At 40.1% G+C, this 12,597-nt stretch overlaps 1 protein-coding gene across 1 annotated transcript in view; it reads right to left on the reverse strand.

The window, feature by feature from the left end:
• LOC129691959 (bifunctional heparan sulfate N-deacetylase/N-sulfotransferase 3) overlaps positions 1-12,597 on the reverse strand; it is a 132,918-nt gene that overhangs the window by 86,158 nt on the left and 34,163 nt on the right. The window contains exons 2-3 of the mRNA XM_055628166.1: positions 10,138-10,225; positions 4,776-4,930 (exon numbers count right to left, since the gene is read on the reverse strand). Of these exons, the coding sequence (XP_055484141.1) occupies positions 4,776-4,930; positions 10,138-10,225 (243 nt within the window). The remainder of the gene's footprint in view (positions 1-4,775; positions 4,931-10,137; positions 10,226-12,597) is intronic.

The following is a 12,597-nucleotide window of genomic DNA, read 5'->3' on the forward strand; positions in this document are numbered from 1 at the left end:
GGATGGTGGGGGCATTTTCTAGGTCAGGACCCTTGAGTATCTGAGTAGTGGTAAGGTTTGCGATGCCTTGGGGGAGAGTATGAGGTGATAGTGGGGTTAAGAAGCATATTTCTGTCATATTTTATATTGTAGAAATTGGATGGGAGTACTCTGAGGTTGCACATGAGCCTGGTGCCTTGTCCCTTAGTTGTTTTTTTTTTTTAATCTCTTCCCTTCCTCCATGCATTTGTTTTATGAAGCAAATTATATGCTTCAGTCATTCTGTTCTGATTTATGATGAGTGGCCTCCGTGCACTCTGCTGCTTGGATTACTCCAGAATGTGGCCTTTCAGCTCAGATTAGACTCTGCATCCTGACTGCAATTCTCTACTCTTACCAAGACTACTAAAATTATACTTTGCATTAAATATTAATATAAGCTGAAAACATGATGTGCCTTTTAGCAAGGAGCTTTACTGAAAAAAAAAAAAGAAAGAATTTCTCCTTTCTCTAGCTGCAAGCAAATGAATTAAAAGATAATCATGTATTCCTTAAGCTGACAAGTTTTTAAGTATATTTTAAATTATGTTTTGATATTATAATCTTCATTTTCATATTGGAAATGTTCTCTGCTCACTAACCTAAAGACACATGTAGTGACAATAGACAGCCCAAGCTAAGGTGAGTGTGTTTTGCTGGTCTGGAAAAGACTGCAGAGCAGGGCTCTTATTTCGAAGATGATACAATGCAATCAAGAGTACAACCTACTGGAAGACTTTTGGTCTCTAGAAACATTGCTTCACTGCTGCTAGTTCTAATAAAATTGTCTATGACAATGCTGAAGCTATCTGCTGGGCATGGTGGCACATGAGGTTAATCTCGGCACTCCGGAAGCATAGGCAGGTGGATCTCTGGGAGTTCAAGACTAGCTTGGGCTACAAAGTGAGTTTTAGATCATCCAGGGACACACAATGAGACCCTACCTCAAATTTAACAACAACAAAATCAACAGAAAACCTAAACAACAATACCCCCAAAGTTAGTGAAATGCTCATTCAACCCCAAGGGGGTTGTGACCCATAGGTTGAGAACTGTTGGCTTAAAGGCTCTGTCTTATCTTCCTTAAGAAGCTACTGAAGTGAATATTCAGTTCCTTAGTGAATCAGAAGGGTCTACACCATGCAGAAACACAACAGTTCAGATAGACTAACTGCATGGAAACAGCCATGTCTGGCTACACACAGGTAAAGTAGGGCTGGGGTACTGGATCATAGTCTCAGATTCTTACTTAGTTGGCAGGGAATTTTAAAAGCCAGTCACTTGTTTAAACATTGCCTTTCCCCATCTCCATTCTTAGTTTTGAATATCCCCTGGTTTCCAAAGCAGTCTGCTGCTTTTTGAGCATTTCCCCCATCTATCTCAGGGAGAAACATTCATGCTCACGTTAAGCTCCCCTAAGCTGAAAGAGAAGAGCGGGTTTCCCCCATTAGAAATGCAGCATTCACACAGGTCAAGCATGTGCTTATCGCCTCTAACTAGTAGATGGTCTGGATGGCACTCCCTACAGCGTAGCTTCACCGACTTTGAACAGCTTCTGCCGGGAGTAAATAGTATTCAGTCTCCTGGAAAGCTGTTCAGCCTCAGGCTGTCTCCTGGATCACTTAAAGACTTCCTGTCTCAGAACCAGGAGGTGCCAAGGGGGCGAGTTTCCCTGGGAGTCCTACCTCAAGTCCTCCAGTTTCCTTACGTTGCCCAGATGGCCAGATACAGCCCTGATGGTTAGGCAGCTGAGACTAGATTGACATGGGTAAATTGGGTGAGGAAACCCGGGGGTTACATTTATACAGCACTGGAGGACTTGGATTCTGTCTTTAATTTTGCCAGTGAGCTTTATAATCCTACTGTGTAGTCAACAATTCTCACCTATACAGGGAGAATACATATGCTTAGAATTCAGGGTTATTGAGAGAATTAAAAGAAAAACAGCACAATAAGTTAAAAAAAGTTGTAAGCCAGGCTCTTTTCATCTTCAGGTTTAGCAGCAATGCCATTTTGGAGGTCTAATACCTTAATGGGGGTTGAGGTAACTAACATGTATTTAAAAACTGTGTGGACCTCACATTAAGCAATTGCCATATCAATACAAAATAATAAAATTTAAAGATTTTGTTCTTGTTACCTGTAATGGTGAACACTTTAGGGGTCGAGGCAAAAACTGAAGATGACAGTTTTATGATACTAAATATAAAGGTGATAAAAACAACAGTTGGTTTCCATTGACTGTTATTTTCCAATTATTGTTTCATATAATTTATATATATTATATAATGTTTTCTATTTTGTGGCTAGTCTTAAGTTTCTAAGTTCAGTCTTTTTTTGCCTCACAGATCCAGTATGTCGGTTGAAGGTTTCATGGCTGGGTTGGTGTCCTGGTCCTTCCACTTGCAGCCTTGCCTGGTTACAGAAGATGGCTAGTTCAAGCCTCATGTCCCCCATTGCCAGGAGTTTTTGTTAGGGTTATTCTGATAGGGACACACCAGGAGAACATGGCCCACAGAATCAACTGACTGGGACTTATGGGAACTTGCAGAGACCAGGGAGCCTGTAGGGGTCTGACTTAGGTCCTCTACATATATGTTATGGCTGAGTGGCTTGGTGTTTTGTGGAAATCCTAACAGAGGGAGTAAGGGCTGTCCTTGACTCTTTTACATATCTGTGTGACCCTTTTCCTCCTACACGGTTGCCTTGTCCAGCCTTGATATGATAGTATGTGCCTGGTCTTATTGTAGCTGGTCTTATTGTAGCTGTGTTTGGTTGATGTCTCCTGGGAGGCTTGTTTTTCTCTGCATGGGGAGAGGGGAGGCATGGAGCAAGAGGAGTTCAAGGAGGAGGGAGTCAAAACTACAGTTGAAGATGTAATGCATGAGGTAATAATAAAAAATGTAAGAAAGAGATCGCAATTTGGATTGTCGGTGTGTGGTTAGTAATGTCAATCACAGATCTTTGCTTGAAATTTGAGTTAGGTTCTGAATAACAAGATTTCAATTTTGAAACATTCTTACATTTTTAGGATGAAACTGTACAAGAAAAATGCATAAAACTCCTGTACAGCTCTGTTTTTACCGTTTATGTTCAAGTATTTAAGACTCAGCACAATGCTGTCATTCATGGTTGATCTGAGTAACAATAGGGCCCTAGTGTCTACACACATTGTTCTAGTTCCATTAAAAATCAAATTATTATTATTATTTTATTTTATGTGTGTAGGTGTTTGGCCTGCATGAACACCTGTACATCATATACATTCCTGGTGCCCACAGAGGCCAGAATATGACCTCAGGTACCCTAGAATTGAAATTACAGATTGTTGTGAGCCATCATACGGATGGGGGGAAATGAACATTAGTCTGCAGCCAACTAATATATTCAAGCTTCAAAGAACACACTGTTTGCTTAAAGGTTACTAAAACAACAGTCACAGGAAAAACCCATCCTCATTACTTTCACTAATGCCTTAGTGTGCTGTATTTTCATATTTCCCTGTCCCAGGTTCCATTTCCTTGCTCTCTAGAGGTTTATGAAGCACCTGTTCTTATCTTTTTGTCCATCCCACCTCTCACTGATCAACCTTGCTGCCTTTGGCAATTCAGTCTTCCAGACAGAGCATGGAGAACTTTCATGTCTGTTACGTGTGGCAGTGTTTACTCAATTTTACAGCCTCATGATCATTTCCAGTTGGGGGGAAAGAAGCTTGTGAATGTCAAAATACTTCCTTTATATCAGCGTTGAGATGCCTCACTCTTGCTTTTTCTTCAAAATATCAGTATATGAGAAAAGTACCTTAGAGGCTCTGTTTGGAGAGTAGGTTTAAGTTGAAGGGCAAACAAACCCCAGTGCTCCCTGCAAAGAGTTAGAATTTGTATATCTTTAAGAAAAAATACAGTTTGCCAATTTTAACTGGTTTGTGTGTAAGTCTGAGCAAAGAACCATCATATTGGTAGGAAAAATTTCTTGGCCGCTGCAGCTGGTGTAGAATACCAGCTATATAAATGCGTTTGAGTCCTCTCTGACCATGAGCACATTTCCCTTCATACAGTACCTATTAGCAGTTTTACCGTAAGCTTTCCTGCCACAAATCATAGTGCCTTCAGCATAAACCTGTGTGCTTTTCTTCTGATGAGCAAATGTTTTATTCTAAAAGTTTGCAGTATCTCTCATTGTCTTGTGTCTGCCTTATGGCATCCCATTTGGTTTGTTACACCAACCTCATTTCAATTCATCTTGATACGCTAGTTTTATTTGAATCTTTGGGTATACTCAAGCCCATTTCCCTATAACTTATTCTTCTCTACCTCGGTGACAGTTATTCTCTGACCTGGGAGCTTGTGTTCTTAGAACATGACATTAGGTCATGGAATGTTTCATTATGCAGTGGACCTATTTTGTGTGTACATTTTGTCCCTCGGTGCAGTGTGGCAGGAAGTTTCTAGAAAGGTTATGTGTCTTGTGAACCTTGACCATAGTGCCATGTAATTGAGCCTGATGTTTTGTGAAGTCTCTCTTAAATTAGAACCATCAAAACATGAAATCTAGTGGTGAGTGCGTAGTACAAACTCAAGAGCCATACATGAAAACAACATAATATCAAAACTCTAACAGCTACTGAGAAAAGCGGCTTAAGGCAAGCCAGCACACCAGAACCTCAAGGCAGTTTCCAATTCAAACATCTCACTACTCCCCAATCCACATGAGTTCAGTACATGAGTTCAGTCTAGCAGTCAGAGCCAGTTACTTACTAAGGCAAACTTTTTGTTGAGAATCATTTGCTCCACTAAAGAGGACTCATTGTGGAAGAGGTGGGGCTGCATGTGGCTCCACATGTGGGGAAACCACCAGAACTCATCCACAGACCCCAACAGACGGTCATCCCCTTCGTCCTCCTCTTCTGTCCCTGTAGGGGAAGAAATGATTATTCAGTTAATTCCAAAAGCATCTTCATCAGATGAATGTATGTGTGTTTGTGTGCATGCATATATGTAAGATCTATCAATTTCGTAACATCTATTTCTATCTGTCACTCTATCAATCAATTTATCTATCTTTCATCTATTTATCATTTGTCTATCAACTGTATCATCTATCCTTTATGTAATATCTATTATATATCTCTCATACATATTATTATCTATCAATTTTGTATCATATGCTCTATTTAGAAGACATCACTTAGAGTATTTCACATGCACACAAGTCATCAAACCCAGCAGTTAGGGAACAATTAGAGACTATGACAAAACTTTAAAAAAGATTTACTTATGTTTGAAATAATGTGCATGTGTGCATCCGGTGTGGTTATCTGCATGTGTGTGATGCCAGCAGAGGATAGAAGAGGGTATGAAGTCCCGTGGAGCTTCAGTGATAGCTGGTTGTGAGCCACTTGACCCAGGTCCTAGCAGCAGATCTTAGGTCCCCTGACAGAGCAGTACAGTCTTAATTCTTGAGCTGTCTGTCCAGTCCCCAAACTTACAACCATGAGATATGAATATCAAAATATTTTAATGTCATCTTTAAAATTAATATTTAAATATCATGTTTACTAATACATATGTTAATTCACAAAGACATTAGATTCTAATTATTGGAGTCTTTGTACAGCTTGTAATGTAGAGGGAATAAATAAAGCAGAATAATGGAAGCTTGTTACAAATATACCTATTATTTGTAATAATAGGTGGAAGAGAGTGGAAATTATTTTGACATGTCTTGTGTATTCAGGAGCAAGAAAATAGTTTCTGGTATGTCCATGGTTTCGGCACACAGTTCCTTCTCTCACCTTTCACAAAGGAAACAGAGGGAAGTCTCCTGAGGCTTTGCAGTGATTATCTCATTTGGAGATCTACCTCCACAGCTGTGAGCTTGTGATGGCGTTAACTGGGGCTCTCTAGCATGTGACTGTCTCCTAGGCTGCTGCTTCTGCTCACCTTCCATGTTTCATACAATTTCTGTCTTTCCCCACATCTGTCAGCATTTCATTTTCTAGCTTGTTTTGCTCAGTTTATTTAATGAGAAGAAAGTGACAGATCTCAGGGTTCTTTAGAGATAGTTCAAGCAAGTTAGTTATTCCTCTCTGAAATCATAGTAAAACTGCAATTACAACTTTTATACATTGGAAGTGTGCTGGATTTAGAGAAATGCTTTCTGTCATCTCACAAATTTATCTTAATTCACAGGAAATGTAATTTTACGTCTTTCATTTTTCTTAAATAGCTCTATTTATCTGGCTTCCTTGATTCCCACTTTGGGTATATTTTAGATCAGAATCAATTATATTGAGTGGAAGTATCTATTTATGACTTTCAAGATTGTGATAAAAACAAATGAAACAAATGTAGTTGCTTATGTTTGGATAACTCCAGCCTCCTCTGTAGGAATCAGAGGAGGACAGAAATGAGAAGTCAATTCCCGACCTTGTTACAAATGATACTTGAGCCCAATCAAGTCACTGCCAAGTGAAGCTTATTTTACTAAATAAAAGAGCCTTATTCTGCAGTGTATCATTTTTTGGCTTTTCTATTGTAAATTGACCCTGACTAATACTTCAACAGAGGTTAGGCAGTTGGTAAGAGTTTTATGACGCTGTGCTGTTCACTTCTCACAACACCTCTGTGAGGTAAAGGTCACAGACAAGCTCATTTTCTCCAATAAGGAGAGTGATCTTTACAGAGGTCAAGAAGCATGCCCTGAATCAGAGTGAAGGTCAGGAGTGTTAATTTAACTAAGAAACCCCATACTCAGGGCCCTTAGTTATTATTTACTGGCCAAATGAAGACTCCAGAAATGGGGACAGAATTTCCTAATTCAATATCCCATCGTGCTTTCCACATTTTCAGTTGACCCTATGATGACCCTATGATGTAATCAGACTGGAGAGATGTTTTACTCTCAGTGTTTTTCTGGTATATTCCAACTTCACTGTCCTGTAGATGCCAGAACGTTTTTTTGCCACATAACTTCCCTAATGAATCACTGTCAACTAAATAATAAGCTCTGTAGGAAAATTGGACACTGGTTAAGTGAGGGTGAAGACTGGGCACTTTACTAGCTACATAACTTTGGCCTCCTCAAAATTCAAGAGACTGTTTAAATTAAAATAAAGAAAGGACATCCTCAAGATGGAGAGAAAGCTTACTGATTAAAGGCAATGGCTGCTTTTTCAGAGGACCCAGGTTTCCTTCCCAGCACCCACAGAGCATCTCACAAACATGTGTAGCTCCAGTTCCAGGGGATCTGACATTCTGTTACGGTCTCCACCAGTATCAGGCATAGCATGTAGCACACAAACATACGCACAAGCAGGACACTCAAACACGTGAAACAACAATTTTAAGAAGAATGAAAGAAAGGAAGCTTTCTCCCAAAACATTTTTTTTCCATTGAAGCAGCACCATTTTCTCTTTTCCTTCAAGACTGAATAAAAAGGACAGAGTCTTCAACACAGAAAAGGATCAATTATTTACAAAGGAAGACAATGTATTTTAATTAAGTTTTATAACATCTAATTTGAAAGGTTGAGAATTAAATTTTATATTTGTTTCCATGAAAAATAATTTATCAGGTCTTAGACACCCCTGGCCATAACAGTGTGGGACCTTTCATCTTTTACACAGATAATGAGATCCCACCAACCTTGGCTCTACTCACTACCTCTGCAGCTTTTCCATTGATTTAGATGAAGCATACTCATTGTGAGCTGTGGGAAGTGCTATTATTAAAAAGAAAAAGAACACACACATACATACACCCCCTTTCATGGCTTAGAAGAAAGGGGTTGGACAAATGACATCACTTCTAGCATCCAGGGCTGAAGGAAGAAGAGTGAGTTGCCAAGGAGATGTTTGATTTGTGTATTCCTTGACTTTGGACTGTCCTGGATCTAATTCTGTAGTTCTTTCTACCATCACCCTGTGTTTGGATATCCCATTTGAACATGGAATGTCCCCACAGGCTCACGTTTTGAAGACTTGGTCCTCATTGGGCAGTGGAATCTGGTAGAAACTTGAAGGGCCTAGTTAGGAAGTAGGTCATTAGAGGTAGGCCTCTAAAAACATGCTTTCTCCATAGCCGCTTGCTCTATCACTGTTGTCATGAGGTTAATGGCTGCTCTACCACGCACAGCCACCACGATGCTCTGCCCCACCACAGGCCCAGACACGATGGGTAAAGCAGACTGTGGGTGAAACTTTTGGAAACAAAAAATTCAAATCCTTCTTCCAGGAAAATTTCCCACAGGCATTTACCGCAGTGACAGCCTTAGCAATACACCCTTTTCCAAACATATTAATATTCGGTGTATTTTCTGATTCCTTCCTTGCAGCCTATTTTTCCTCTCTTTAAGGATGTCAAAGCATCTAACAGCTAGGGACATCCTGTTTCCTTAGCGTCCCTTTCACAGAAAGCACTGCATCTTTTATGCTTTAAGAAATCTTTGGTTATCATAAGATTTTAAATCTGGGATCAATCTGGAATTTACTTTGTGTCTATCTTTTTTTTTTTTCCTCAGCTCTAGGTCAAGCTTCCTTCATTCTACCATAAAGTTCTGTAATCAGCATGGATGACTGGAATGCCCACCTCCATCAGAGATGGGATTAGTGTGTTTCCGTGGACTGTGTTTCTTTCTCCCCTTTAAGCTTGCTTCTACCCCACACCTTACCGGCAGTGACTTTGGAATGACTAATAGTGTTTGTTAGTGCAACTACAGCAGTTTGGTTTCTCTTATATTCATAACTGTTTTTGTTATTCGTCCCTATTTGAATTTTCATATAAATTTTAGGATAATGTTACCAATATCTACCAAGAATCCTGTTAGAACTGTGTCTGAGACTTTATTAATTATAGATCAGTTTGGAGATGACTGACTTCTTAAATATCTAGCCTTCCAGACCTTGGGTATGTTTCAGCTTTTTAAAGTTACACTCAACACAACTGTATAATTCTAAAATGTACCCCTTAAACTTGGTTGATGGAATGGCATAATAGTGCTCTTTTTGATTTATCTATGACTTTAATGATGATATGAAAAAATACAACTGATTTTGTACATCACACATGACTAAATAAGTTATTAGAAAAGATAAATTTGACATTAAAATTAAGTATATTCATTATTCAAAAACAGGGAGAGAGAAAAGACAGAAAAGAACTTGTAAATGCCTGTAACTGAGAAATCATTACAGAGAATGGATCAAGAATCTATAAACTGGCAACAAAAATTTTCTTTTGAGAAACAAGCACTCCTCAGAAGAGGATCCCAAACAGTTGGTAATCATGTGCACAAGCTCATTTCCTGTTCATAAGAGAAACACATACCAAAGCCATCATATGACTTTCTATATTCCCACAGCACAGCCAAAATTTAAAAGGGAAACAACACAAAATATGCGGCACAGTCCTCAGACAGCTAGAAATAACATGCTTCAAGTTTTTCACATATGTGCCATGTGAGCAACTCTACTCTGGGCTGAGAGCCAACAAAAGAGCACTGAAGTCCTCTAAGGGACAGAGATGAACGCCTAACAGGATGACCTAAGAAATGCCAAAGGCTGAAGATCACCATCTCCTTGGCGGTAGAACGGATGAAGTGCTGGTAGGCTCAAACGTGAAACACTACCGAGAAAGGAAGAGTGAGAGAATGGCAATCTCAGCACCATATCTGTGTGACTCACACACTGTTGAGCAACAGCAGCAGAAGCTGGATCCACTGAGTTTTACACTTACGTCGAAGCCAGGTGTACTAACAGTACTGGAAGCCAGGGAAGCAGTTGAGGAGTGTTATAATCAAAAGGGTAGAGCTACAGGGGAGGAATGAGATGGGGTTATGCTAATGAGTTTCTTGCTCAACTTGAGAGTTACAGGACTATGTATAGTTTGTGAAAATTCACTAAAGATCAGAGTTGGCTCCTTATGGGCTTTTCTGTACGTGAATTACAACCCAACACAAAAAGGAAGGGCATTAGAAAATACCGTAAGCTTAACATTTTCTAAAGGTTAGAAGCAGCATGTTAAATGAAATGAAGAGAAACAGAGGAAGGACGGAAAGGATGCAGGAAAGTGAGGACAGGAGGGAAATGCAATTTCAAACAGCGGTCAGAGGAGCCTTACCTGTGTGATAAAATTTCCCTGAAAATCCAAGGTTGAATGTAAAATTTGTGATTTGTGTGCGCAAAAGGTTCTGAGTGTCAAGCAGGGCCTGAAATATAGAAATGAACAAAAGGCATTTCAGGGTGACAAGATACTGGAAGACACATTCAGAGAATAAACCACTCTATTCAAATCAAATGTTGGAGCATGGATAGTGTTAGGGTTACATAGCACATACATGCACTCATGCTTTAGCCTGTAAGAAATCTGAAAAAAAAAAAAAGTTGGCTGGAGAAAGCAAAGTGAAAGTAAAAGTTTAATCCATATGCATAAAGGAAGTAATGTATAATATGTCTCTTTTTACCTCTCAGGGACATGGATAACCAATTCCAAAAGGACATTCATTTCAAATGAAGCTTGGCAAGAAAATATGTGGGAAAAAAAAGCACACTGGCATTTCTCAGATTCATCTTTGTTCTTCAAAACACGAAAATTTTAACTTTTAGATCTGAGATTCCCCCCAAAATAAGGATTGTTATTCAAAAGAAGGTATCAGAGTAAAGCAAATGTATAATTTGCCCATTAAAACGAGCAAATATCCATGATGGTTCACCTTGACTGACAGCTGGTTTGGATGGAGAAACACCTGCGGGATTAGTAAAGTACACATGTTTGGGTGTGTTTATGAGATTAGCTAACAGAGGAGGTCTCCAGAACACGAACAGCATCACCCAGTAGATTGGGACTACGTTGGAACACAAGAGAACAAAGGAGAAAGCCGGCTTGCATGGGTAGTTTCTCATCCTGTGCTGTTGTGCTTCTCGGATGCCATGATGTAAACTCTCGGCTGTGATGCACCCACCATGCTGAACTGAAACCATGCGCTAAGATAAATAATCCCTCTGCCTAAGTTCTGTCAAGTATTTTGTCAGTGGCAGAAGCACACACGATGCGCTTCTCATAAGGGAGAGCTTCGAAGCATGGTTTTACTTGTTAATGCTGCTGTCTTTGAGTAGTTAGTAGACTTTCATTGTTTCTTTTCCTTTACTTTCTAATCCTTATGTAAATTCCAACGACCAATGATTCCAATTACTCTGCCCCCTTTCTCTCTCTCTATCTCTCTCTGTGTCTTTATAACTTAGTGTCTACCTCAACCAAACGTGAATAGCGTTGTTAGTTTTCAAAAAGATCTTGGTTAACACTTCATTTTACATACTGGGAAACTGAGGCACATGGCTTGCTTATTTTCGCAGACAAAAAGATCATGAATTAAAAGTTCAGACATAGCTAGTCTCTCACACTGATCTTCCATCCAGATAATTTTCTTTAGTACATACAGGCCCATGACCAACCTTATTTACCTAGTAGCAGAACAGATGCTTGGAAGTGCCTGAACTGCTATGCTCAGAGTCTCCATGTGTGATATTCAGCAACCAACTGATGATTGCCTGTCTCGTCAGAATGCAGTAGAGTCTGTGCAAATGCAAAGGAAGAAATCCTTGCATCCCAAACTTCAACTGTTCTAGCCAACCATTGCTTATGAAATATAAGTACCTAATTGTTTTCCTAACATTTCTTTGTTTGCAAGAACCAACTCCCTGATAGGCATGACTGTGGGTCTACAAGATACTGATGGATGAGAGGCCTGCCAGTGGCTATCCACACCAAGCTACGAGTGAGAGAATAAACCCTAACTGGTGCCAGTGTCACTGAGACAGGTAAGGCCTTGGAAGGGTGGGGCATAGGATGGACATGGGAAGAAAAACTGGATAAGCGAATGTGCAGCGGTGAAGAAGGGGACTTCTTGCTCTCCAAGTTACTGATAAGCTCGACTCTGCTGCAGGGAGCATGCTGTATGGGTGTGAGGTCTGAGCCCTTTTCTTTCAGCCCCTGTGGTAAGGACCGTGGGATTTACTGTGCAGTCTTTAAGAGGATAGGCCTGGGAATCAGCTGCTCTTCACTGGAATTCTGGAGCTCCCTCTTTCCCACTTTTGGGCATGTTATTAAACTTTCAAAGCCTGAGTCTCATCATTGTTGAAGTCTGGGTAATGATACTGACTTCAGAGCTCTAGCCGAAGATTAAATGAGACAATTTGTTTATGCTGTTGGTGCAGTGACTGGAACGTAGTGCGTGTGCACACGGAGCATTGCTGTTCTGCCGTCTCTGCTGCCGCAGGCATCACTGCAGCTGACAGGGTTGTTACCATTGAATGCCAAAGGAAAATCTGTGGTTCTTGCCTGAGCTTGGTCCTTCATTTGTGGAGTTAAAACAGTCTTCTAAGTCAGAGTATAATGAAGGTAAATCATACATGCAGGAGTGGTTAGTAAAGCTTGCTAAAGAGCCATTACAGTATCTATCTATATCTATCATCCATCCATCCATCTGCCCATCCGTCCATCTGTCTTTCCATCCATCCATCCATCCATCCATCCATCCATCCATCCATCCACCCATCCATCAGTCCGTCCATCCATCCGTCC

This window comes from Psammomys obesus, unplaced genomic scaffold (genome assembly GCF_907164565.1).
Source record: "Psammomys obesus unplaced genomic scaffold, mPsaObe1.curated_primary_1811, whole genome shotgun sequence".
Classification (NCBI taxonomy): Eukaryota; Metazoa; Chordata; class Mammalia; order Rodentia; family Muridae; genus Psammomys; species Psammomys obesus.